Genomic DNA, 23,646 nt, shown 5'->3' on the forward strand with positions numbered 1-23,646 from the left:
CAAACAGGAACCGCGATGGCGCGTAGGATTGCCCCTCGAGGACCCTGTATGCTGCGTGTTTGAGGTTCTTGAGAAAGTAGGATTTGCCTTGGAAGTAGGTTGCGCGTGGGGATTCGGGGTAGCAGGCGACGAGACGTTCGGAGAGGAAGAGGGCGTTGGAGTAGTCAAAGTGGGCGAGGGAGGACTCGATGAGCTTTTCGTAGAGAGCGGCTTGGTCGTCCATGACGGCGGGCGGATACTTCTGATACCCCCCAAAAAAGGGAGATTTAAGATCACTTTGGCGTCTCCGCCGATTCGGGGGTCGTTGAGCCTGTTCCAGAGCCTGTTCAACTGTCTGAGCCCTCACGCGTGCGCGGGTTTATTCAGGGTTTATCTCCCCGGTCACGTGGCACACAGGAGAACACGGTAGAGGACTCCTTTGTCGTTGCAGACCAGAAGGAGTCATCGCACGCAGATCAGATCAGATCACGGCGTGCACTCACTCCACTGGGAGGACGCTGACTAGGAGACCCGATCCCACTGGGACGCTGAGACTAGGACGCAACGTCCTTCTCGCATCCCTTTTTTTCGGCGTGGGAAAACCAACCTCGCGGCTTTCAACACCTTCGCTCGGCGTATATCCAGCATCAGAAACTACATACAACAACAACAACAACAACAACAACAACAACATGGCCGAAGAAGTCTCGCAGCAGTACGACACCATCCTCATCCTGGACTTTGGCTCCCAGTACACCCACTTGATTGCAAGGCGTATCAGAGAGCTCGGCGTCTACTGTGAATTGCTCGCTTGCACAGTCAAGGTCTCCGAACTCAAGTTCAAGCCTGCCGGTGGGTGGTGCCCTCTTTTGATTGATGGGATCGGGTCTCGATGTTTCGGATAGCTGACGATATTGTGTTTGTGTTTGAATAGGTATCATTCTGTCCGGAAGTCCCTACTCCGTATATGACAAAGACGCACCTCACGTCGACCCGGCAATTTGGGGGCTGGGACTCCCCATCCTTGGGATCTGCTATGGGCTGCAGGTGGGGTTGGGGGGTGCTTTCGTAACCGTGGGGATCCCACTATCGGAATGTTCGCTGAACATTATGTGACGACCACTAGGAAATCGCATGGACAAAAGGCGGAAAGGTAGAACCCCACGACAAGCGCGAGTACGGCAAAGCCACCATCCAGATCCAACCCGAGAACCAACTCTTCGCCGGTCTCACCAACGACATCACCGTATGGATGAGCCACGGCGACCAGCTCTCCCAACCACCAGCCGGTTTCACCTCGGTCGCCCACACCGCCACCTCTCCCTTCACCGCCATCGAGAAGCACGACGAGCGGATATACGGACTGCAGTTCCACCCTGAAGTCACCCACACGCCCGAGGGATCCATCATCCTCAAAAATTTCGTCATTGGAATCTGCAATGCGACTCCCAACTGGACCATGGCGTCCTTTGTCGACAAGGAGATTGAGCGGATCCGGAACGTTGTCGGACCAACCGCACAGGTCATCGGCGCCGTCAGCGGTGGTGTTGACAGCACCGTCGCCGCGATGATCATGAGCAAAGCCATCGGCGACCGGTTCCACGCCATCCTGGTCGACAACGGCGTGATGCGTCTCAACGAGTGTCAGATCGTGCAGGAGACCCTGCAAAAGCATCTCGGGATCAACCTCACTGTCGCTGATGCCCACGATCTCTTCTTGGGCCGCTTGAAGGGTGTAACTGACCCTGAGAAGAAGAGGAAGATCATTGGAAACACCTTCATTGAGGTGTTTGAAGCTGAGGGGCTTAAGATCGAGGCGCAGGTTGAGCAGGAGGGAAGGGGGAAGATTGAGTTCTTGCTGCAGGGCACATTATACCCTGATGTCATTGAGTCTATCTCGTTCAAGGGTCCTTCTGCTACCATCAAGACGCATCACGTACGTCAACAAGTCATTCCCCTCATATCAGCCCTCCCTGCACAAGGACATCAACCTAACAACTCAATTTTCCCCCCCACAACAGAACGTCGGCGGCCTCCTCGACGACATGAAACTCAAAGTGATCGAACCCCTCCGCGAGCTCTTCAAAGACGAAGTCCGCGCCCTCGGCGCCATCATGGGCATCGACGACGAGCTCGTCTGGCGACACCCCTTCCCCGGCCCGGGCATCGCTATCCGGATCCTCGGTGAAGTCACACCGGAGCAGGTCGCGATCGTCAGACAGGCGGATCATATCTATATCTCGGAGATTAAGGCGGCGGGGCTTTATAGGAAGATTTCGCAAGGTATGTTGTTGTGGCCTTGCGAAGCTTTGTGCGTCTGGTTTTAACCAACCCCTTTTGGTCTACAGCCTACGCAGCCCTCCTCCCCATCCGCTCCGTCGGCGTCATGGGCGACAAACGCACCTACGAGCAAGTTATCGCCCTGCGCGCAGTCGAAACAAAAGATTTCATGACCGCAGACTGGTACGAGTTCCCTTACGACGTCCTCAAGCGCATCTCGAGCAGGATCATCAACGAGGTGCAGGGAGTTAACCGCGTCGTGTATGATGTGAGCTCGAAGCCACCCGCGACGATCGAGTGGGAATAGGCTTGTTGAGGGATATGTTGTGGTGGTGCGGGACGTGCTTAGATGTTGTCTGTGTTCCATTTTTATCATTTTTTTTCGCATGTGTTTATTTATACAGAACATGATAGATTTGCTACAGATGCAGTCGTGCTGGACTAAGCTACAAATATGCAGCTAAATCTACTCAAGGGATGCTCACCCACCTCTCCCTCCCGATCGCAGCCGAGGCTAGATAGCACACGGCACAATGCAAAATTCACAAAACGATAGAACCAGATCTAACGCCGACGCTCTAGGGACTCACACAACCAAAACCCCCAAACCCGACCGGAGTTTTCACCGAAACCGCTTGGTCATCTCATCCAGCTCGTGACAAGCACCAGCGTAGTCGATCGGCGCAAAAGACATGACCGATGTCTTGACTTTGGCCTCGTCCTGGAGGAGTGGTTTGTTATCACTCAATGGCTGTTTTGCACAACATGAAACGAGGACTGGAGAAGTGTGGGTGATCAAAGAGTTACCTGATACGTCTCAGCCTTAGCCCGACACTTGAAATCAAACGACTTGAAACTCGCCTGGGCAAACACCAAATCGTACTCTGCCTGGTTGCCAGAGTCCTGCAATAAAGTAAAGTGCGTGGGGGGTGAGGGAAGTGCATTGTCAGATTCTCGTCCACAATCGTTCCGTGATTCGCAAAAGCATACCTTCAAGTGCGCCATCTCATCCGCAGTCCTGCCCAACATCGCCTCCCCGATGTCGTTGAAGCCTTGCAGCCATATTTGGCCTGTGTGATCACTGACGGTGAAGGACATGATATACCTAGTACCCCCAAACCATTTCGTTAGGCCCTACCGATCACCAGAAAATTGAAACCAGCAAAAAGGCATGTTCCTCACCTGTAAGAAGGCGCAGGCCATGTCTGGTCGCACTTCTCGCACCGCCACCCGCTTCCAATGTCGGTGACCTTCTTGTTGCAGTTCTCCGATGGACAGGCGGGGTATGAGATGTTCTCGTTCTTAACGAACATGACTGTTCCTCGCAGTGTGAAGTAGTCGGGCTGTGACATTGTTTCGAGGAGGCACGTCGATGAGTATGATGCAACAACGGTTTGCCGCTTTGAAGGACATGCTAAAGGGAAACCTTTGCACACATACCTTTTCACCCATCCCAAGCCCTTCATCCTTGATCTGGGAGATATACTTCAGCGCATCCCGCTTACTCCCAGCTGCGGAAGACGACCCGCCACCGCTCGAGTAAGTCTGAAAATGCGCGTTCCGCCCCTCGGCATCATACCACCCGCGCAGGGCATGTGCCTCCGGGATATCCGGGTTAACCGACAAGGACGATGAACCCATGAGGGAGAGCGAGCGGCCGCCAAAGTCCCCCACTTTGACTCCTTTCACGGCGACTACGGGGTTGTCGTTTGCTTCAAACTGTTCGGCTTGCCGACCCCACAAAGTCATTTTGACTTCGTAGCCGGACTGATCTACGATTGTCGTGTCTCGCTTTTTGAACTTTGTAAAATATGGAGTGTGATGAGTTTAACCCTTGGCAAAGACAAACTACACAGCCTCCTGATAGACCCTACCGGCTTCTGTGTTGTTTTGGAAATGATTTCAGACAGGTCGCCCACGTCCCTTATCACACCGATGACATCTACACAAATGAATCATCTCAGTTCTCGAACGCCCCGATGAGCATATTCAAGTATTACCAGTGATGGCATTGGAATCGATCTCATATAAAGAGCTCAAGCTCGCGAAAGTGTATCGCACTTTTGGCACGTCGCCCGTGTCTTGACACTGCCCAAGAAGAGTGAGTTGACTGCGTGCTGTGAATGGGCATCGCTGCTCCGAGACGTACCTCAGTGATGACACTTTGTTGGTCCAACGTCATCTCGTATTCATTGTTCACCTTGCTGAATTGTTTGTTGGCCGGCTTGATGGGGGCTTTGGAGATGAAGAAGACCTGTCGAGATGGGAAAGGAATGAGGGGGAGTCGACCCCGAGCCATCTATCTGGTTCTGAGCAAGCCTTACTTTGCCATCCTTAAGAAGGTCATAGAAAAGATCCACCGCCTCCTTGAAACCCGTCGCTCTAATCTCTCCCTACGGTGCCAACGTGAGCGTAATGCCACCGGCTTGTGAGGGAAATCCTCTGTGTGTACTTACGGACTCGTCAACTAGGGTGCAGCTGAACAGCTTTCCCGACCCACGGGCATTCTCCCAATGCCTGACATCCGACTTATTGATCACGCGAGCTTTGATAGTCCACCTAGTCGATTGAAAACGGGCGATGAGCGAATTGCGGGCGTCTTCAGGCCGTTCGTCGCCACCCACTTATTCTGATACGGGTTTAAACTCTTGATCGGGAAAATCGGAACCTCCCCACCGCCACCTCCGTAGCCTCCCGCGCCAGCCCCGTGCTGCTGGTTTCCAAACCCGCTGCCTGATCCACCGTATTGTTGCTGCTGAGGCCCGCGAGCGTTGCTGTTGGAAGCTACGGGTGTCGGATACGTGTTCTGTGCCTGTGCCGGTCCGTGGGGGTTACCCGCAGGCCCGTCGGCGCTGAGCCCCAATCCTACGGGTGACCCTTGCTTCGGGTACTCCGCAAATGGTGTCAAGACTTCCATTTGCAGAATGATAATGATCCTGTAAAGAGTTCGTAGCTTTGAGCAAAGTCCTGCATAGTAGTAGGGCTGTTATTTGCCGGTGCTTACCGTTTTTGCGCAACGGTATTGCAGAGATATCGTTTCAATTTGATGACTCCATATTTTTTGAGCTCTTGCGAGGTTACGTATCCGTTGAGCTGTGTTGCAAGCATAGCTATGATGAAGCGGTCAGTTGAAGCTCTCGGCCACTTTCGAGCGGGTCCAACACACCTTGCATAAAGTGAACTCCGTCCGAAATTATGAGTCTGCAACCGTCCGATCGTTAGGGGTATCGAGCTCAGCAATTGTCCGGAATGGCTCCCTAGGACAAGCCACTCACCTCCATCTATCCGGCCCACCGCTGCCGCCCGCCGGCGTCTGTATCTGCTTGATATTCAATATCTGGACGGTCGCTTCCGGGTAGCTTGTTGGAGCTGCCTGAGTTTCACCGTAGGCCGCCTGAAGGCATCCTTGCGTGAGCTGAAACGAGTGTGCCATCTTGAGTTGTGCTCCGACTGAGGGCTTCGCTCGCTATTCTTTTCCTGGGTCCTTGCTGATCTACCTACTGTACTCTTTGATAGGTCGGAGTCTGTGGAGAGAAATGGCTTTCCACTTGAGCTCCCAAAAATCGAGGACGAGCTGTCCGAATTGTGACACGCACGCGAATATATTATCAACACAGCCACCCCCGACTGCGAGCTCAGTTTCGCATACCGTAAGGTAGAACGAGTCCGCGAATGCATCGACATTCGATAGGAAATGGGGAAAAAAGACTTTCGAGTTACAGATTATGTGGGTGCCGACCGTAATGTGCGTCTATATAAATGATGATTGCATATGTCGGTGTCCTGGTATTATGCCGCCTCATGTGCGGCTTCTGATGGCCCAAAGACCCTCTCCCATATGCGCTGCGCTCCCATCCGAGCCCTATCGAATACCGCCGATGGACTGTCAAGCGCCGGCCTCACGTCACAGTTGAAGGCGGGAACCCCTGGCTCTTCGTCCGGTGCAGAGTAGTAATCAATGACATATCGGACATCCTCTCCGCATCTATCTATGGTCCAGTCGTGACGATCGAACGGTTTCTCCACCCTAGAATTGAGAGTTGCAACTCAGCACCTGTCATGAACGGCAAAGCCTGCCTTAACACTGATCGATGCTTACCCAAACCAACTATACATCCGCGCCTTCGGAGTCAGATCTTGTGGCCTCCCTTGGAACTTCTTCAGCTTAAGATCCTTGCAATCGCAGTGGAACTTCTTCTCCCACTTTTGCACCTCCCCCCAACACGCCTCGTTCAGGAAGTTGTGAATATCCACCATAGTCGGCACTTCGGCCTCGGGGGTCTCGTAACCCTTCCGTACAAGCGCGTTGTAGAACTGTTGGGGCGATGGGTAGTCCCATGTTTCGTTCACATCTGGTCGTGGGATACTCGACTGTGTTCGAGATGTCGAGAGGACTGTGCGTTGAGAAGCGGATAGCGGGTGTTGGGATAGGTTTGGCATCATGTTCAAAGGGTTGAGGGAGTCGGATGGTGTAGGAGGATGACCAGCGGGCTTGCTGGCACTGCCGCCATGGTCGACAGGACAGCCTCCCTTGCTATCTGAGCTTCCCTTCTGGCCGCCAGCGACCTTCACAAAGGAACTGTGGTCTACTGGGCACTTGTCCCCGGCCGAGACATCGCCGTTTGCTGAGGGTCCCATTGCGTAGTGATGAATAGTGACTTGCGCTGCGTTGCTATTGTTTAGACGACCTGATTAACCTGGCGGTTCAGTAGCTCGCTATATTCGTCGTATCTAAGGGTTCTCTTCCTGCGGTTCCGCTCAAGTTGCTTTGCAAAACGAAACGCCGAAATCGACAGAGGGCTGGAAAATCCGAGCGGAAGTTCAGACAAACACGACGTCTTCCGAATCGATTGCTCGCGTGGTGCTCACGTGACCTCGTGGGTTCGCGCACCTTCGCACCTTTGGGGTTCCCTGACTAGTTGGTCACCGCTTTGACTTTTAGCAATTCTGGCCATCTTCCCACCGGCAACAAGACGTTGAACCGAGGACGTTGGCCAAGGTCAGGAAGGCAAGGGATATATCGAAACCTTACCACGACGGTCCAGCCGGGAAGGAAGAGCCTCGAAAAACGCAGAAAGTTGCGGCACCATGAGTCGGCCGCAAAGAGCAGTCCGCTCGCAGCGATCGAGGAGGCGACCTATAACCGCAGGGCTACTGTTGGCGTTGGGGGCTCTCTCGTGTGTGTCCGCGAACGCGCAAGCGAACTCCGGTGAAAGCTATAAGGAAACACTGCGCGTGTCGCAAGGGTACGATGGGAAAGTAGTGGCAGAGTTCGCGTTCAACCGGAAGATAGGGCCTTTGGCGTTGGCTAAAGCAGAAGGTTAGAGGATAGAGTGGGATGATACGAGGCTTTGGTGCTGTCGGTTCTGACGGCTGATTTTTGGATGAACAGACAACCAATACGGACTGTTGCCGCGATCCATCGGAGAAGTCGTGCAGACGTATGGGGTGCAGGAGTTTCATTTGACGTTCTCGCAAGGGAACTGGAATTCTGCCAAATGGGGATACTCGTCTCTCGCCTCTGCGACCGGTGTTGAGTTGTGGACATGGTTTAACACCACGGCGAAGTACGTTATACCAGTCGTACGACTGTGATTTGGAAGGGCCGCTGGAAGTCCTTCGGGCTAAGAGACTTTTCATCAGCATAGATACGCAGTGGAAAGGTCTCACCCATGCGTTGGCTGGACTGTTCTGCGCGTCGCTGAATCAGATTGATCAGGCATCTACGGCTCAGCCGTTACTGTCATTCCAACCGGAAGGCGAGTACCCTTCAAATCCAAAAGCAGGTGTGTGTGCTACTCGGAGTGCCGATAGTTCTCACCGCCAGCAGCCAACTCACAGAGGTCGAATTGAAGGCGAAGGGTCGGATTTGCACGTTCGCTATGGACACTTGCCCCATGAGGCTGTTTGCACCGAGAACCTCACACCATGGGGCAAGCTGCTCCCATGTCAAACAAAAGCTGGACTGGCAAGCCTGTTCAATGCCTACCGGTTGTTTGATGGAAGCTACCACTCGATGGGTACACATCTACGACCATTATGCATGGTGCGTACGGTCGCCTAATCCCTGCCTAGTGAAAGACGACCTTAGGCTGACGACCGCTTTGCATCGCATCGCAGAATGAGGCGTGTACAGAGCGTGGTCTGGAGTTTTCCCAGACTTTACTCGTGGTTCTAGACCCCATCCGCTTTGAGAACAGAAAAGGTGGCTTCCTGTCGTTATCGGGTTTCCCCTGCGACCACTCACTCTCCGTAAACACACAGACTGGACCTTCAGCAGTCTCTTCGAACGGACAGTACCGTCCACGTGCGCATTGGCTGATGAGACCGACGTGCAGGTCACGGTCCCTAGCCATCCCGCGGTTACGTTCACTCCAGAACCCAAGAGAATCGTCAATGGGTACACTGGATATATCACAGCCCACTATTTACTCGACCAAAGTGAGTAGGACGGACGTCGTCTCAGGCCCATGGCAGCACTGACATTCTCTTTCAACCTCGCCCTCCAGGATCGTCACCAACTTTTGACCTCGGTATTCACTGGTCGGATACGGCGGTGTCTTTTGGTGAGCCTTGAGCCTTGATCATCGCGAAACTTTAAACTCAGTGGTGATATTTACACAACGGATCATCCGCAGGCTTTAATCGCAATGACACCTACATCCGAGCGCATCGATATGGAACCGGCTATGGCGGCGAACGTGGAGGACTGGCCGTCGACCTGATAAATGATCATCCCGACAATGATCAGGATATCACCTTGTTCGACGCTGTGCCATGGTACCTCAAGTTGTACCTACATACTTTGCGCACGGAGACAACAGCCGGGAATGGTGCAGGTATGTGGCTTCTCACTCGCTGCTTAAATGCTTGATTATTGACAATATCGATGCCGGCCTCAGATATCGTAAAGGATCTTTTCTTCCAGCCGGCGATTGACCGTGGACGCCCCGCTGTCCTTGAGATGGCCATGACGTTACCCGCAAACAGCACGACAACGCTATACATTGACTTTGACAAAGCGTTCATCAAGTACACGGAACATCCACCAGACGCGAATCGCGGTTTCGATATCGGGTAAGTCATCTGGTCGCACGGTACTCGGCCTCCTCGACGTGCATCTCACACTCTTGATTACAGGGCTGCCATCATAACGTTCACTACCCCATCCGGCGAAGACGGGGATGTTCAAGGCAAAACACACCGAATATATACTGAGAGCGTGCTCGTCAGCCTCCCGACGCCGGATTTCAGTATGCCTTACAACGTCATCACCCTGACGTGCACCGTCATGGCGCTGTGGTTTGGCAGTATGTTCAATTTGTTGACGAGACGGTATGAGCCGTTGGTGATCAAGGATTAATATTACTCGTTCCGTCATCGCACATGGGAGATCTTTGCTTCATGGCCCACTTATGTTATCATCTAAGCTGAGAGCGGCAGCAGTAGTCTGCGATTCTATCTACATCGTATCTATGCGATCTTCGTTGTGCGATCAACATCTCTCCATTAGGTAGCCAGGAGTCTCTATTCATGTAGTCTTCTTCTTTGGCACGCCACTCTGGGAGTATACAGCAGTGCCGAGAAACACCGCCGCTGTTCCGAGCCAGTGGCCTAGTGTGAACTCGTTGTCGAATACGAGGATTGATATCACGAGGCTCACAAACTTTCGCACGTTTAGTATCTGCAAAAACGATGGTCAGCACGGATGGATGCGAAGAGTAATGATGAGGCAGGCAATACATAGACCGACCAGATTCAGTGTGACGGCGGAAGCCATGGAGCTGAGCCGATGTACTCCAGCTATGCAGACATCTGAAGATATGGAAGTGAGAAGCTGCATCCCACATTCCGAGGGCCCCTCATACGCATGATTTCGGATGCTTACACTGGGTAATGGTATTCAGCGCCAAATAAGCCCACAACCTCGGGACTTTCACATCCTCCCATATCGCACCCACCCCTCCTATCGCACTCCCAAGCACCCCGCCCTTCCCTCCAAGCATATCCATATTCTCCACCGGCCCAAGCATACCCAGCACAGGCTCCAGCACAGGTACGAGCGGTGACTCATTGTACACCGCCATTTGCTGCCTGAGGTCGCTATAGAACAGCACGAAAGCGGGCAATCCCAGGAAATGCGTGTAGAACAAGCCCTCGCGCCATGCCCGTCCGTACTTTGCATAGGTGGTTTGTTGCAGCTGTCCAAGGAAACAGGAGAGGATGAGAGCGAGGGAGAGAATGCCGAGACCGGCTATCCATTCTGATAGAGGGGTGGCGGGGACGGCGGAATCCGCGTTGGATTTGGAGGGAGCTGCGACGGCTGAGCTGTAGGTGGATATAAGCACGCCGATGGAGACCAGGGCGACGCCAGCTACTTGTTGTTGTGAGAAGCTGCCGGAGGAAAGGTATCAGCGACCGTTGCATCGATCGATCTCACGCGTCGGGGCACTGACCTTTTCCCGAACAGCGCCCAGCCGATCAACTAGAAGGGAGATGATTACTTTCTGGAGCAGGGATCAAAGAGAGCCAACATGCACATCCTCCATCTGTCTCCGTTCCATACCATGCTAACAAACAGCCCCAACGATCTAAACACGATATGCAAGGGCATTTCTATTCGAAAGCCTAACGCATAGTTGTTCAAGATCGACACCGTCCAGAACAGCGTCACCATCGCTATCCAGTACTTCAGTGGAATGACCCTCTTCTTCAGCCCTAATGGGAATCCTGAAGACCCGGACCGCCATTCAAGGTGTTGAAAAAGCCCTTCGACAGCAACGACGAGAAACTGGGCGAACGTTATGAGGTTCCCACTCTTCGGTTGGCTCCTATTCCGTTATAAAACTCCTTCGTCAGTGGCCTGCTTCCCTCCTGCAACCCACCCGCTTCGGCGACGCACTTTACTAGTAGTTCGAGGGTCCACACGTTCGAACAACACCTGAAACAGAACGCATACGCTTTAGACGCATGGGACGACATGGCTTCATTGAAAGCGCAGAGCTTACCCTCCAAAGATCAGGGCGGCAACCAGCACCCATTCCCGCAGGAATATGCGACCGACCGCCGCTGCTTGGGCCTGCGTTGGACGAGCCTTCACCGCTGTGGACATGGGACCGCGCGCGTAGGTGCGATTGTGAGTTTCCAGGAAGCGTCGTGAACGTCCCGCGGCGACTGACGCCTTTTTGACGCGTTTTCTCGTTGCCGTCAGTCGAACTTGAGGTCCGACTTGCAGAGAAACCCCTCAGCCTCAAGGACGGCAAACAATCAGAGGACTTGACTATCAGGCTTATCAGGACCTCCTGGTTGAGGTGGCAACAAAGCCCTCTGCAAAAGCTACACTACAGTCCGTGTACGGCATCCGAAACAACTCGAAACAGGACTTTGCCGAAATGACGACCGACGCCATGGAAGACGACGGTCGCCGCCGACAACTCTCTAAATGCCTAGACCTGCTCTCACCCGGCCGAAAGGACGAAGAAAAGTTCGTCGGCTTGTTGATGATACCCAAACTGGTCAACCCGGAGACGGACAAAGATGCGTTTCGAATGTGCTTCGAGCACATGGACTGGAACTTTGTTGACAGGCTGTTGACGTCTGGTAGGCTTTTGGGTGGTGGGACGAGACAGGGTAGAGGCTGGGGCAACTGAACAAATATGTTGCTTTTCAGAGGGGACGGAAGAGATGCCTGGGGATACGTTGAAAGGCCTGGCGCTGAACATTATCCAAGTGTTTGGTTCGGAGGCGGACTTCAGGAACCGGCCAGGTGCGTGTCGAATTTTGTTTTGGCTACGCTCACAAATTTACCAATTGATCCTTCCTCTAGAACTCACGTCTAGGATACCGTCCCTGGCGAAGCTGCTGGACAGGTTAGTCGCCGTTTTGCCTGAATCTATCACCGTTCAACGAGGATGTCGGCTGACTAGTAACATTCCAGCCGCGATATGTCGGAGTTCAAGCGTCCCGTCATGGAATGTCTGTATTTCTTCGCAGACTCAGAGGAAGGAGCGACACAGCTGCAAGATCTAGATACTTTGAGACGGATCTATTCCGCGATGTCTGATGGACCAGAGGATGGTGAGCTATTACAGCATTGCCACCGAATGCCATCAAGTAGGGGTTTGCTGACCTTCCCCTCGATTAATAGCATCGGTGGTGGCATTTCATCTTTTCGAGCAACTATACCGCACCGTGCATTCGCGAGGGGAGTTCTTTAACGATGCAAACACCGCATTCAGGGAGGGGTTCCTGGACATGATTGCAACAACTTTCGCGACGGTCGACACCCATCTCAAGTTCGAGTGCGGGCGCTTGCTGATGGAAATCTTTGCGGACCATGTGAGTCGTTTGTAGCTCTTTGCACACATCCCTTCGGGTGGAATGTTGACTTAATTCGGGACGTTCGAACCAGGATCTGAAACCAATGAACGGGCCCGTGTCTAACTGGGCGTTGGAATTGCGGAAGGGAATCATGACCATCTTAACGAGCAAGATAGGCTCCCAGCAACGGGACATGGCGCTCATGCTCAGTTCGGCATTGTGCCGACAGTACGGTGCCCGCTGGATTCTACAGGGACCAGGAAACAGCAAAGGAAAGGCGAGAGAAGGATCTGCGGTCGATTTGTCCCCGGCGCAGACCGCAACTATCCTCATCCACCTTGCGGGGGGTGAACTGCGGTTACTGCTAGACGATGCACCAACGTCGGAGATCCCCGATCCTGCGTCGAGGGCATGTCAGATTGTTCCGATCTGTGCGGAGATTGTGGAAACGCTGATTCGCGGCCTGATTGGGGAAAGTGAGGAAGCGAGCGTCAGTTTACCGCTTGAGACGGTGGAGTCGATCAGACAGTCGTTGCATGAGACGATGGAGTCTGTCAGGGCTTACTTGATTGATGTGCAGGTATGCCAATGGGGGATGTCCACACACTGCGGATGTCAGGCGGTTGACCAAAGCGTTTCTTCGTAGATACATTGCGATTACGTTAAAAACGTGCATAGCCTGGACACACTCGTCACCGCGTCCTGCCTGCGACTGCTAGCCACATGGCTCGCCGAAGACGATACCATGTCGACCAAGGAGATTCGGCAGGTCGTGCCTGTCCTCGTATCCGCGGGACGGATCCGGTAAAGACAAGTGTTCGCCCATCCTAACAAACACCAGATCATCTCCCCTAACATCACCATTCAACTCACCATACAGACTCGAATGCCTGAATCTCCACCCCATCCAATTCCTGGGCCCCGCCCTACTAAACATCACAGCCGATCCCGCCATCCGCGACGCCTTCATCTCCTCCGGCGGCTGCCGCATGCTCATCGACGTATGGTCGTCTCAATCGGGCCCATCACCATTCTCCTTATCGATAGTCGGCACGCTACTCAACGTTGTGGCGACGAAAGATGAGGTGGTGAAGAGTGATGATCAGATTGTGCGGAGCTTGGATTTGTTTGGGAGGGATGTGGAGGGGTTGGACCCGGCTGCGAAGACAACGACGGATGAGGATTTGCAGTTGGTGGCGCATTATGTCGCGTATGCGTTGATTGTTTGTAGGAGTTTGTCTCCGAATCAGTTGAAGGGCGCTCAGCATCTTGCGAAGGGGATAATCGACGTCTCCGCCAAATTCCTGCTGCGGGGTCTCGAGCTGGAGGGCGGGAAGAGCAAAGCAGGGTGGGAGGAGTTGAAGGAGCTTTGGCTGATTTCGTGCTCAGGTATCCTGGACGTGAGAGAAAGGGTGGGGCGGTGGTGGATGGTGGGCAGTGATGTTGATATGCGCGATCCTTTGTTCCAGCGTTCACGGCATGTACGAGACCAATACCCAAAGATCACGAGATCCGTCGGCTTGAGAGCGTGCAGGCTTTGCAAAAGCTAAGTCAAAGTGAGTCGATGAGCCTACACTGTTCAAGCCCGATGCTTTGGTCTTACGCATATCAATGTTCCTTGCCCTTGCAGAGTCAGGCATATTGGACCCCGAAGCAAGAGAGGCACTAGGGCACTGGCACGAGTTGTTCCTTGCAAAGTAGCATCTGTTCACTGTCACAGCATCGTCCTAAATGCATGACGCTTGTCGGCACCATCACAAAGTCCCAAGCTCATGATTAGCGAGTTCGGCGGCCACCGTGCAAAGGAATGAGCGAAGCGGATCTCATCCGCCACTGCGCTCGCGATGAGGCACCAGTAGTCATCGACATCGCGAAGACTCTGAATGCATCCATATCCCCGGCCCGACCTCGCCCGCATCTGAACGATCTCTTCCCTCCTCCAACTATGGCGTCTCCCGTGGCCCTGCCTCCTCCCACGTCGGCCGCTCCGTCTACACCCAAGGACCCCGTGCGACGGCCAGGACCTCGACCATGTAGATTGCCGCCGTCCTCTCCCTCCACGAAACGAATTACAATCGAATTAGCACGGGTGGATTACTCCCGCAGCAGGGAAATCATCCTGTTGTCGTTTGGTGCTGTAAGGAAAGGGTGGAGTTTACTGAAGCTATATTAGCGTTCGTAGTAGTAGTGAACTACACGGCGTAGGGTACAAAGCATATGCGCGGGCAACTGGGAAACAAACTAGAAAAGCTGGTAGCCCTTCGATATTAAAAGAATTTGGAGCGAGCAGGTGAAAAAAATGGAACGCCTACACGGCTACTTCTAAAACACGTTTGAGCAAAATAAAATTCGGGCCAAGGGTAATGAGAACGCTAGATTGTTTGTTTTACTTGACCTTCTTAGTCTTCGACGCCTTCCACTCCCCAATCGCGTGTTTGATACGGGAGTCGAGGCGCTCTTGGAGTTGTGGGCGGTAGCCTAGAGTGAAGAGCATCTCGACCCAGACGAAGAATGGCGCGAGGACGAGTGCTGTGTGGGATTAGAAGCACGATTAGCATGTCTCGGGCGGCATATTACGCGCATGGGCAATACGGTACTCACCTTGGAAGAAGTTATCCAGCAAGGCGGGCGCGCGTCCCTCGATGAGGCCGTGGCTCACTATTCAAGAAGGATCATCGTTCCATCAGAAGAAGCACAAACCACGAGGCAAGTCGACGTTCGACATTCCCATCGAGCTACTTACAGAATTGGGCAATCCAGCTGCTGGCGTGAATGGCGACGGCAGCGATCTGCGGAGAAACCTGTTGGGAGAGAGCATCGGTGAGCTCGATCAAATCAAGTAGATGGTATGGGACCGCTCACGAGACTTACATCAAACACTTGATCCTTAGCCGCGAAGGTGTTGGCGTAATGCAGGAGACCGAACAGAACGGGGGCATACAAAGTCTAACGGAGGGAAACGTAAGATGACACTTTTCGGAGACACGCGCTCGGCCGGCAAGGCAAAGGCAATCTGCTCCTCTCCCAAACTTACGCCAGCAACAGGATCCAACACGATGTAATAGATGTTGTAAACCGCCGTCACGATGAAAGCGGCGTTCAAAGGCCACAGGTAGGTGAACGCCCACTCTCCAAAGGTTGGCGTTTGTGTGAGCTGTGGGTGGGAAAACGGGCAGAGGATTGAGTTAGGGACTTGATTTGGGGTAGGTTAGACAGTATGACTCCCAGCAAATGCATACCCAAACTTGGACAGTCCACAGAATCGTGGGGACAAACACGAAGTGAACAAGCTGGTTTCTGTTTTCGAGTGGGATTTACGATCGTTCTCGTCAGTCATTTCCTACGTTTCACTGCTTGTCACTCTATCCGGCGGTGGACTCGCTTACAGTTTAGCATGGTGATCTATGGCCCAGGGACGAAGTGCGGAGTTAGGTAGGTCCAACATTCCTGCACGTCAAAAGAAAGCCCCAGATAGGGGGAAACCACGTACATTGGCCATACTGGAGGAGCTGGTCCTCGAAGTTGAAGATGCCCATGGCCACGAGTCAGAATACGCGACGGCTGAGAGTGCAGTCTAAAGCAACGAGTTCGGAAGGGCGACTGCGAGTAGCGAGCGAGCGAGCGAAGCGGGTATGAACTTGTAGAGTGTTGCAACTTGTGCGGGGGGCTCGATTGGGCGAGACTGTTGCAAGTTGGTGCTGCGGGCGGCCAACGTCCTTTGTTGCAGTTTGTTCCCAGCCAGTTGCGACCGGCCGCTCGTCTTGTCATATTCGCAGATGTTCGCCGCGTCCGAGGGAGCACAGCGTGACCCTCCGCTTTTCGATTTGCGGCGAGTTCATAACTTTGAGGGTTCTCCCTCTTCACATCCATAAACTAACTTTGACCGTAAATACGCAACCTGCCCTTCGAGCTATTGGCAGCGTAACATAGAAGGACAGCTTGGCTAGCGGGATCTGAAGGACCTCATCATTGAGCTAGTGGTAGGCGTTTGACTTCCAAGCATCTGGGCTCATGATGGCAGAAACGCCGGAAGCTTTCCACAGGGAACCGTTTTGACGCAGATCGTTGCTCGAGAATTATTCTAATAATATCTGGACGATTGCCTCGGTTCCCTCGTTTTATTGCGGCCACACTATCCACCGGCACTGACAATGAAAACAATCAGTTTCACGTACTTTGGATAGCAGCAAGTCAACGAGACCGGGTCAGAATAGGTCGTTTGGCATGCGGAGTCGATAGCAGGCCTCCCCGAGAGAAACCTCAAATGGAACACTCCTTGCCTGTTTCAATGTATGATAGCCGCTGACTTTCAGCAACATGTAGCAAACCTCCGCAAGCCATCCCTTGCTCAGTCACCATTCCTCTCTCGACCGATTGATGGTTATGTATGGACCCTTCAAGCAGAAATGAGTCGGGTCAATGGCACCGCAGTGGCACCGTGCCGACACCCCCGGCGATTTGCGCAGCGGCATGCGCCAGCACCGAGGCATGTGTCAGAGGCTCACAAGCATCCCCAGCCCCAGGCCCCACAGATCCTGCCATGGCAGGTTCCCTAGACCTATATAATAATAGAGCCATGCCAAGTCAATTCCGGACATGGGAATACAACTTGCCAAGTTCCGATGGTAAGGAATCAGGCCCATCCATCTCCACGTTTTCGCACCGAAATCTCCTCTCCTGCTCTGCGATGGTTTCCTTTTGACGCGCGGGTCCTCCTTCAGTGGTGACGCACGCGCGCAGACACGCAGAGTCGCAGACCCGATGAGATTAGATATGGGGTTTCCCACCATTTTCCTCGCATATGTATATCTCGGCAAAGAACGCTGGGAACCCTCCCTCTGAAACATAGGCCACTTCATACATACACATAGGTCTTCAAGAAGAGTGCCGCCTCACCCTCGCAAAACCTCAGGCACTCGCCGAACTTCACTATGGTCGCCACACCAAGCAACAATGTGAGCCCGAATGGCTCGAAGCAGGGCTCTATGACGGAGATCATCTCGACAATGATGTCCTCCCATGATCTGCTGGAGTCGAAGCACACACCTGACGCTATCGACTTCAACAAACCTCTCAGGGTACGCGTAACGTTAGGCGGAAGGTCTTACTTGATAACCGCGGCTGGCCTGTTTCGCGTGACTTGCCCCCGTCTCACTAGAGTTTCTCCCACAGGAAGACATTATGCTACTCTCGGACCTTCTGCTTTCGACGATAAGAGATCACTCGGGAGTGGCAGGAGGAGTTCCGGACCATCTTGCTGCTATCGTGGATGAGCTGCTCCTCGCATCTCGAGACTATGGCGAATCACCCTCCGAGCAGACTTTCCAGACCATGGTGTCTATCGTAAAGAGGATTGAAACACCTTCAGTTCATCTGGAAATTGCGCGTGTCTTCCACGAGTTCTTGACGCTGGCCGACATTGCTGAACGTCAACATCGTGTCAGGCGTTGGCGTGGATACAGGAGAGGCGAGTCGTCCCTGTCGTACAGGCAGACTTGTCGCGACGCCTTTCAGCTTCTCCAGGAACGAGGATTCAAGCCAGCGCAGATCCGCGACACGCTGGCGAAGCAGAACGTCGATTTGGTGCTGACTGCTCACCCTACCCAAGCTGCGAGGCGGACATTATTGGACAAGTATTTCCACATCGCAAACTGTCTGGCTACTCGTGATAAGACGATCATGACGCCTCAAGAAGAGGAGGAGAACCGTGATGCCATCCGAGCCGACATTTTGGCTGCCTGGCGCACAAACACTGTTCGACGCATCAAACCCACCCCTGATGATGAGGCCCGTAACGGGTTGATGGTGATCGAAAACACCATCTGGGCATGCCTGCCAAACTTCATGGCCACCGTCGACCACGCGCTGGCGGAGATTGGACAACCACCTCTCCCGGTCGACAGCAATCTGATTACATTCGGAAGCTGGATCGGAGGTGACCGAGACGGCAACCCGTTCGTCACATCGGAAGTCACTCGCGAAGTCATCAAACTCTGCAGATGGCGCGCGGCGACTCTCATCTACACGGAAGTCGACAAGCTCATGTTTGATCTCTCCATGACCGTCTGTAGCCCCGAACTCGCAGCGGTCGTAGCAGAGATCCCCAACGAAACAATCGTCGCCTCATCCCGAAAGACCAATTTGACGTTTTCGCGAGGAAATATCCCGCGAGACGAGCCGTACCGTGTGCTGCTCTCTGTCTTGCGTGACAGGGCAAAGATCACCGAGGAATACCTGCAAGGTGCTGTTGGCGTCGAGAACCCGCCGCCGCCGCCGCGCGGATTTATTCGCGAGGCGAAGGAGATCCTTGAGCCTTTGATTTTGTGTTACAACAGTCTGGTGGCTTGTGGTGATGGACTCGTTGCGAACGGCCGTCTGAAGTCTCTCGCCAGGAGGATCTCGACCTTTGGTCTCACGCTTGTCAAACTTGACATTCGACAGGAGTCTGACCGTCACGCTGAGGTTGTCGATGCGATCACGCAATACCTGGGTCTGGGCTCATACGCTGAATGGACCGAAGAGAAGAAGCAGGAGTGGTTGATTGAAGGTACGAGTTACCTGTGAGCACCTCACAGTTTTCATTGCTCAATGTCCTACGTCCCCCCAACAGAGCTCAGAGGCCGTCGTCCATTGATCCCCGGAGACTGGCCACAGAACTCCCCAGATGTCCCCGACTCTGTCAAGGAGGTCGTCGCTACCTTCCGCATGCTTGCAACAGTCGGGTCGGATGCGCTCGGTGCCTACGTGATTTCGATGGCACGCGTGCCGTCTGACATCCTGGCCGTTGCGCTGTTGCAGAAGACCGCTGGGGTTGTGACGCCCATGCGAGTCGCACCGCTCTTTGAAACAAAGGCCGATTTGGAGGCTGCTCCACAGACTATCGACCGGTTGCTGTCTGTACCTTACTACCGGTCCTCCATTCACGATCAGCAAGAAGTCATGCTTGGGTATTCCGATTCTGCCAAAGACGGATCCAGGCTGACGTCTGTATGCTGCCTGTACACCGCACAAGAAGAGCTAGTAAGGACGTGCGACAAATACGGCGTGCGCCTCACCCTCTTCCACGGTCGTGGTGGTAGTGTCGGCCGTGGAGGCGGACCCCAGCATCTTGCCATTCTGTCGCAACCCTCCGGCACCGTGCAAGGCCGCATGCGCATTACCATCCAGGGAGAGATTATCGACCACCACTTTGGACACACTGGCACGGCCGAGCAGACCCTGGAGCGATACACGACCGCCACGCTGATCTCGACTCTCGCACCCCCACCCCCACCCAAACCCGCATGGCGCGATCTCCTCCAACACATGTCCGACATCTCCTGCGACTACTACCGCAAGATTGTCCGCGACACCCCCGAATTCACACCCTACTTCCGCACCGCCACGCCCATCACCGATATCGGATCCATGAACATCGGGTCTCGACCTTCGAAGCGTAAAGCCACGGGAGGCATCGACACCCTGCGTGCGATCCCGTGGATCTTTGCGTTCACGCAGACGAGGCTGCATTTGCCCGTGTGGTTGGGGATTGATGAGGCGATTGAGGTTGCGGTTAAGGAAGGGCATTTGGACACGTTGAGGGAGATGTACCAGGAGTGGCCGTTCTTCAAGAGTACGCTGGACCTTATTGCTATGACGTTGGCTAAGGCTGACCCGAGGATCTCAGGTATGTTGATAATACGACTCCCACTGTCTCTCATCCTAGTTGCTAACGCACAACCTCCCCTATACAGAATACTACGAAAAATCCCTGGCCCCCGCCCCCGAACTCCAGTCCCTCGGCGTCCTCCTCCGCGACCGTCTCCGCAAATGCATCGACTCGATCCTAAGTGTCTCCGGCTATGACCATCTCCTAGCCTCCGACCCCGTCGTCCGCCGTGCCGTCGAAGCGCGTATCCCCTTCACCGACCCGATCAACCTGCTGCAAGTTGAGGCACTGCGGCGTTTGAGGGAGGAGGAGGACAAGGGGGTTGAGGAGAGTTTGGTGTTGAGGGATTTGATGAGTGTTACTATTCAGGGGATTGCTATGGTATGTTTTTGTGTGGGACGTTTCTTGTTGCGCGATGCAGCTGCTTGACTTATGTTTTTGTTCGCGGGTTATAGGGAATGGGTAACACAGGATAGATTGGGCGACTCCGAAGATCACAATCATGTCGCGGCACACACTTGCTTACTTTTCTGGACGGTAGAATATTGATGCTTACTTCTTTGTTCGTCAATGTCTGCACTTTGAACATGCGGCGACTTCTGATGTGGCGTACTTCATCCGAATTGCCCCTCTTCTCGCACTTTCCCCTTCTCATGGTTGCCATCAGGAAACCCTGTACATTACATTGAAAAACACTCAACGCATAACCCTCAATCAGCCGCGTCTACTAGTGGAAGTAAGTGGGTCGTGACGAATGAAGCTTTCCATGTACATTCCGAGGCGTTACGACACACGCCTGAAATCGGACAAACAGAGCAATCGGCCTACCGATCTAGACTATACAGATTCCAACCGTAAATGCCACCCCACCTCCCATACGTTCCAAAAACTATCTAGGGTGACCAATCATAATACGCAAACCCTTTACAATGCCGCATCCCTAACCATCCGCCTCCAATCATCCGCAAATTGATCAATCGACGCGCCATTCGACAGATCGACGGCGTCGCGCGGGAGGCGGTTCATGCTGTAGGCTGGGTGGGCAGATTGGATGGTTAAGGAGGGGGAGGGGATTATGCGGAATGGGGGTGATGTTGGGGGTGATGGGAGGTCTGCGTCTGAAGTTGATTGTGTTGGTGCTGGTGGGAGAGAATGTGAGAGCTCTGTTCAAACGGGACAAACGGGATACGGGAAATGATTGATGGGGGAGGACTTACCGTTGAGGATCTCGGGCCACGAGAACAGGAGGGAGTCGGTGGTTGGGCTGAACGGATTAAAGTCTAGTAGCCAGACTTTGCGGTTGTGCTGGTTGATATATACGTCGAACACATCTGGAAGAACGGGACGTCAAGTCAATGATCACAAGGTGCATGTGTATCACCCCGAAGTGGGATGGTAGGCCTTACAACTTGGGTCCGGGAACCTGCCACGGATCTTGTCGCGGAAGAATGTACGTATCGATCCGGCGAGCTCTTCGCCTTCGTCCACAAGGAATTTGTAATAGTTGGCGGTGTCTCGTTGGCTTATGCCTGAGAGAGAAAGCAAAGTGAACGGTTCAGCATGCTTTCTCATAATCCTAGGGCATCAGAAAACAGCTCCTTACCGACGAGCTGATCATCCTTCACAAAGCACCTGAACTCCATCGACGGAAGTAGCTCGTACCACTTCCGTAAAATGAGGTCGAATTGCTCCGGTCCAGCTATCCCGGCCTCGTCATCCGCCTCCTCTGGTTGTCCGGCAGTGGTGTCCGTCACGCATCCTTCGAATGCGTGACCCAGATCATGCGCTACAAAATCGCTACTCTTGAGCAACAGGAAGACGTCGGCGGGTGACGTGCATTTCAGCGTGGAGCCCGTTGCTACCCAGCAGGCGTCCTAATGACCCAAAACGCATGGTGAGCTCTTCGGTATTCATCGGCGGAGTAAGTGCCCAACCCTCCGGCTGAATGACCGCGTCTAGTGCCCACCTTAGGCGAACTCCAATTCAGCTTCGGAAACACAGCCCCAAACTCCGCAATGACATCCTCTATCCTCTGCTGAAGCTCTGGAAACGACGGCAAATCGTCGTCCTCATCTTCATCCGCACCCTTCTCCTCCCCAACATATGTATCGTCCGTCAAAGCAGCGTCGTCCAGGCGCAATTTGCTGAGAATGTCCTGCTTCCACGTGTCTTCTGCGGTATCTGCTGGCAGTTCAGTGATGCCCGATTTTCCCGCCTGCGCCTCGTCCTCGTCCTCGTCGCTTGACCAGCCGTATTGGTGACGTCCATTGCTTCAAGGAATGTAGGAAGTTAGGCTGTGCATACACGGAGAAAGCGATTTGTCACATCAGCCACTCACCCGTCCAACGGCAGGAACACCCCGTCCGCATTCAGATACGTTACAAAGTCCTCGGAGAGCGGTATCACAACGCTCTTCAGGGTGCAGGACCGGAAGGTTGGGTGCCATGCCGAGAACGAGCAATTTTGGACATGCTGCACCGTCACTGGAGGGAAGTTGAATGACTCGCCGGCGGTGCTTGAAGTTGCTCCCGACATATCGGAGTCGTTGCTGCGGCCTTCCGGGGGCGCTGGTCCCGATAGGGGTACTGCCATGTAGGTATATATGCACCTTCTGTGCTTGGGAGGAAGACAGCTGTCAGGAGCCTTCTTCTGGGAAATGCTTCCCGACTTTTGAAGTTCAGGAAGTTGGGGCGGAGGACGCGTTTGCCTCTTTTGCCTCTTCCCACACAGCTCTCACGAGAGTCGCTTTTTCTCACCACCAACTAACTTACGGGCTTCGACCTGGAATCATCGTCTGCCTTGGGACCACCGTCTGCACAGCTGATACTCCGTAACTATCCAAGATGTCTGCTACCCCCGCCCTCCCTCACAACGTGTAAGTCCTCTCACAGCAATCGCCCAAATCTTCCGAGCTTTACTGATCTCCCATCCCTCGCAGAACCTTAACGGTCCCCTTTCCATCGACCCACCTAGCGTCCATTGCTCAAAAGGTCCTCTCCGTCGACCGGGAACTGAAACCAAACGAATGTCGCAAGGCATTTACTGTGCGCGAAGGGAACTCACCGGACTCGCAGGCCGAACTTATCGTGTACGTACGTCGGTTGGGAAGGTTTTTGGAAGGCTTTGCTTGCATGCAGGGGATGCCTTGCCGAGATGGGAGTGGGACTTGTCATGTCATGAAAGGATCCAGATCCTGTTGACATTACCTTATCAATACACTCAACCTCTCAATTTTCGTGATCTTCGCGGACAGAACGATTGACGCAATATCAGCCAGGGTATTACGAACATCGGTATCGAGTATCTTTGACTTTTTGGCGCTGGTCGTAGAGACTATGGAGGCGTTCGGAGACCAGGATGCGAGCGTATGACGCGATGGTGACTTTGAAGGAGGCGAATATGAGAGGGGTCCCTGGGTT

At 53.7% G+C, this 23,646-nt stretch overlaps 10 protein-coding genes across 10 annotated transcripts; 5 read left to right on the plus strand and 5 right to left on the minus strand.

The window, feature by feature from the left end:
- Positions 1-539: 539 nt before the first annotated feature.
- Positions 540-2,682, plus strand: EV422DRAFT_583177 (uncharacterized protein). Its single transcript, XM_053073412.1, has 5 exons — positions 540-831; positions 914-1,026; positions 1,106-1,915; positions 2,001-2,262; positions 2,328-2,682. Exons 1-5 carry the CDS (start codon positions 672-674, stop codon positions 2,564-2,566), a joined length of 1,584 nt encoding a protein of 527 aa, XP_052929202.1. The 5' UTR covers positions 540-671; the 3' UTR covers positions 2,567-2,682.
- On the minus strand, positions 2,683-5,800 carry EV422DRAFT_513990 (uncharacterized protein). Its single transcript, XM_053069206.1, has 14 exons — positions 5,535-5,800; positions 5,426-5,460; positions 5,264-5,369; positions 4,884-5,195; positions 4,716-4,818; positions 4,584-4,652; positions 4,409-4,513; positions 4,260-4,347; positions 4,134-4,201; positions 3,700-4,059; positions 3,442-3,602; positions 3,250-3,364; positions 3,067-3,162; positions 2,683-2,980 (listed from the first exon to the last, which is right to left on the minus strand). Exons 1-14 carry the CDS (start codon positions 5,690-5,692, stop codon positions 2,882-2,884), a joined length of 1,875 nt encoding a protein of 624 aa, XP_052929203.1. The 5' UTR covers positions 5,693-5,800; the 3' UTR covers positions 2,683-2,881.
- A 52-nt stretch (positions 5,801-5,852) lies between these two features.
- Positions 5,853-7,062, minus strand: EV422DRAFT_553026 (cytochrome c/c1 heme-lyase). Its single transcript, XM_053071873.1, has 2 exons — positions 6,359-7,062; positions 5,853-6,286 (listed from the first exon to the last, which is right to left on the minus strand). Exons 1-2 carry the CDS (start codon positions 6,895-6,897, stop codon positions 6,049-6,051), a joined length of 777 nt encoding a protein of 258 aa, XP_052929204.1. The 5' UTR covers positions 6,898-7,062; the 3' UTR covers positions 5,853-6,048.
- Positions 7,063-7,347: 285 nt separating this feature from the next.
- EV422DRAFT_600192 (GPI transamidase component PIG-T) lies at positions 7,348-9,651 on the plus strand (the record flags this gene model as incomplete). The annotated part of the gene is made up of 10 exons (XM_053073676.1): positions 7,348-7,579; positions 7,652-7,826; positions 7,903-8,045; positions 8,115-8,305; positions 8,380-8,464; positions 8,524-8,700; positions 8,769-8,825; positions 8,898-9,098; positions 9,162-9,336; positions 9,400-9,651. The coding sequence occupies 10 exons, from the start codon at positions 7,348-7,350 to the stop codon at positions 9,620-9,622; spliced, it is 1,659 nt and encodes a 552-aa protein (XP_052929205.1). The 3' UTR covers positions 9,623-9,651.
- Positions 9,568-11,427, minus strand: EV422DRAFT_138539 (UAA transporter). The gene is made up of 7 exons (XM_053064793.1): positions 11,268-11,427; positions 11,162-11,200; positions 10,826-11,090; positions 10,716-10,744; positions 10,148-10,653; positions 10,013-10,074; positions 9,568-9,943 (listed from the first exon to the last, which is right to left on the minus strand). Exons 1-7 carry the CDS (start codon positions 11,369-11,371, stop codon positions 9,791-9,793), a joined length of 1,158 nt encoding a protein of 385 aa, XP_052929206.1. The 5' UTR covers positions 11,372-11,427; the 3' UTR covers positions 9,568-9,790.
- A 224-nt stretch (positions 11,428-11,651) lies between these two features.
- EV422DRAFT_563567 (Neurochondrin-domain-containing protein) lies at positions 11,652-14,280 on the plus strand (the record flags this gene model as incomplete). The annotated part of the gene is made up of 10 exons (XM_053072082.1): positions 11,652-11,859; positions 11,930-12,025; positions 12,086-12,128; positions 12,197-12,336; positions 12,407-12,597; positions 12,671-13,159; positions 13,226-13,383; positions 13,460-13,968; positions 14,049-14,135; positions 14,210-14,280. The coding sequence occupies 10 exons, from the start codon at positions 11,652-11,654 to the stop codon at positions 14,278-14,280; spliced, it is 1,992 nt and encodes a 663-aa protein (XP_052929207.1).
- Positions 14,281-14,965: 685 nt separating this feature from the next.
- EV422DRAFT_563568 (uncharacterized protein) lies at positions 14,966-16,115 on the minus strand (the record flags this gene model as incomplete). Its single annotated transcript, XM_053072083.1, has 8 exons — positions 14,966-15,108; positions 15,181-15,237; positions 15,323-15,380; positions 15,451-15,525; positions 15,614-15,733; positions 15,819-15,876; positions 15,966-15,981; positions 16,070-16,115. The coding sequence occupies 8 exons, from the start codon at positions 16,113-16,115 to the stop codon at positions 14,966-14,968; spliced, it is 573 nt and encodes a 190-aa protein (XP_052929208.1).
- Positions 16,116-17,550: 1,435 nt separating this feature from the next.
- On the plus strand, positions 17,551-20,842 carry EV422DRAFT_139092 (phosphoenolpyruvate carboxylase). The gene is made up of 5 exons (XM_053064795.1): positions 17,551-17,657; positions 17,756-19,126; positions 19,190-20,245; positions 20,313-20,608; positions 20,683-20,842. The coding sequence occupies exons 2-5, from the start codon at positions 17,761-17,763 to the stop codon at positions 20,701-20,703; spliced, it is 2,739 nt and encodes a 912-aa protein (XP_052929209.1). The 5' UTR covers positions 17,551-17,657; positions 17,756-17,760; the 3' UTR covers positions 20,704-20,842.
- A 99-nt stretch (positions 20,843-20,941) lies between these two features.
- EV422DRAFT_138927 (D123-domain-containing protein) lies at positions 20,942-22,922 on the minus strand. The gene is made up of 6 exons (XM_053064794.1): positions 22,566-22,922; positions 22,194-22,497; positions 21,831-22,101; positions 21,634-21,756; positions 21,445-21,558; positions 20,942-21,366 (listed from the first exon to the last, which is right to left on the minus strand). The coding sequence occupies exons 1-6, from the start codon at positions 22,817-22,819 to the stop codon at positions 21,152-21,154; spliced, it is 1,281 nt and encodes a 426-aa protein (XP_052929210.1). The 5' UTR covers positions 22,820-22,922; the 3' UTR covers positions 20,942-21,151.
- A 148-nt stretch (positions 22,923-23,070) lies between these two features.
- EV422DRAFT_563571 (CTAG/Pcc1 family) lies at positions 23,071-23,598 on the plus strand (the record flags this gene model as incomplete). Its single annotated transcript, XM_053072084.1, has 3 exons — positions 23,071-23,102; positions 23,166-23,315; positions 23,481-23,598. The coding sequence occupies 3 exons, from the start codon at positions 23,071-23,073 to the stop codon at positions 23,596-23,598; spliced, it is 300 nt and encodes a 99-aa protein (XP_052929211.1).
- Between the last annotated feature and the right edge of the window lie 48 nt (positions 23,599-23,646).

This window comes from Fimicolochytrium jonesii (genome assembly GCF_025526975.1).
Source record: "Fimicolochytrium jonesii strain JEL569 chromosome Unknown EV422scaffold_2, whole genome shotgun sequence".
Lineage (NCBI taxonomy): Eukaryota > Fungi > Chytridiomycota > Chytridiomycetes > Spizellomycetales > Powellomycetaceae > Fimicolochytrium > Fimicolochytrium jonesii.

Coding starts and splice junctions, on each gene's coding strand:
- EV422DRAFT_583177 (XM_053073412.1), top strand. CDS start 672: ATGGCCGAAGAAGTCTCGCAGCAGTACGACACCATCCTCATCCTGGAC. Junction 1,027..1,105: donor GGATCTGCTATGGGCTGCAG/GTGGGGTTGGGG, acceptor GACGACCACTAG/GAAATCGCATGGACAAAAGG. Junction 2,263..2,327: donor TTATAGGAAGATTTCGCAAG/GTATGTTGTTGT, acceptor TTTGGTCTACAG/CCTACGCAGCCCTCCTCCCC.
- EV422DRAFT_513990 (XM_053069206.1), bottom strand. CDS start 5,692: ATGGCACACTCGTTTCAGCTCACGCAAGGATGCCTTCAGGCGGCCTAC. Junction 3,163..3,249: donor ATGAGATGGCGCACTTGAAG/GTATGCTTTTGC, acceptor ACTTTATTGCAG/GACTCTGGCAACCAGGCAGA. Junction 2,981..3,066: donor CTAAGGCTGAGACGTATCAG/GTAACTCTTTGA, acceptor CCACTCCTCCAG/GACGAGGCCAAAGTCAAGAC.
- EV422DRAFT_553026 (XM_053071873.1), bottom strand. CDS start 6,897: ATGGGACCCTCAGCAAACGGCGATGTCTCGGCCGGGGACAAGTGCCCA. Junction 6,287..6,358: donor CGGATGTATAGTTGGTTTGG/GTAAGCATCGAT, acceptor TCTCAATTCTAG/GGTGGAGAAACCGTTCGATC.
- EV422DRAFT_138539 (XM_053064793.1), bottom strand. CDS start 11,371: ATGTCCACAGCGGTGAAGGCTCGTCCAACGCAGGCCCAAGCAGCGGCG. Junction 11,201..11,267: donor GCCGCCCTGATCTTTGGAGG/GTAAGCTCTGCG, acceptor GTTCTGTTTCAG/GTGTTGTTCGAACGTGTGGA. Junction 10,745..10,825: donor TGGGGCTGTTTGTTAGCATG/GTATGGAACGGA, acceptor TCTCCCTTCTAG/TTGATCGGCTGGGCGCTGTT.
- EV422DRAFT_139092 (XM_053064795.1), top strand. CDS start 17,761: ATGCTACTCTCGGACCTTCTGCTTTCGACGATAAGAGATCACTCGGGA. Junction 20,246..20,312: donor GGCTGACCCGAGGATCTCAG/GTATGTTGATAA, acceptor TCCCCTATACAG/AATACTACGAAAAATCCCTG. Junction 20,609..20,682: donor CTATTCAGGGGATTGCTATG/GTATGTTTTTGT, acceptor CGCGGGTTATAG/GGAATGGGTAACACAGGATA.
- EV422DRAFT_138927 (XM_053064794.1), bottom strand. CDS start 22,819: ATGGCAGTACCCCTATCGGGACCAGCGCCCCCGGAAGGCCGCAGCAAC. Junction 22,102..22,193: donor TGAATTGGAGTTCGCCTAAG/GTGGGCACTAGA, acceptor TTGGGTCATTAG/GACGCCTGCTGGGTAGCAAC. Junction 21,757..21,830: donor GAAGGATGATCAGCTCGTCG/GTAAGGAGCTGT, acceptor TTTCTCTCTCAG/GCATAAGCCAACGAGACACC.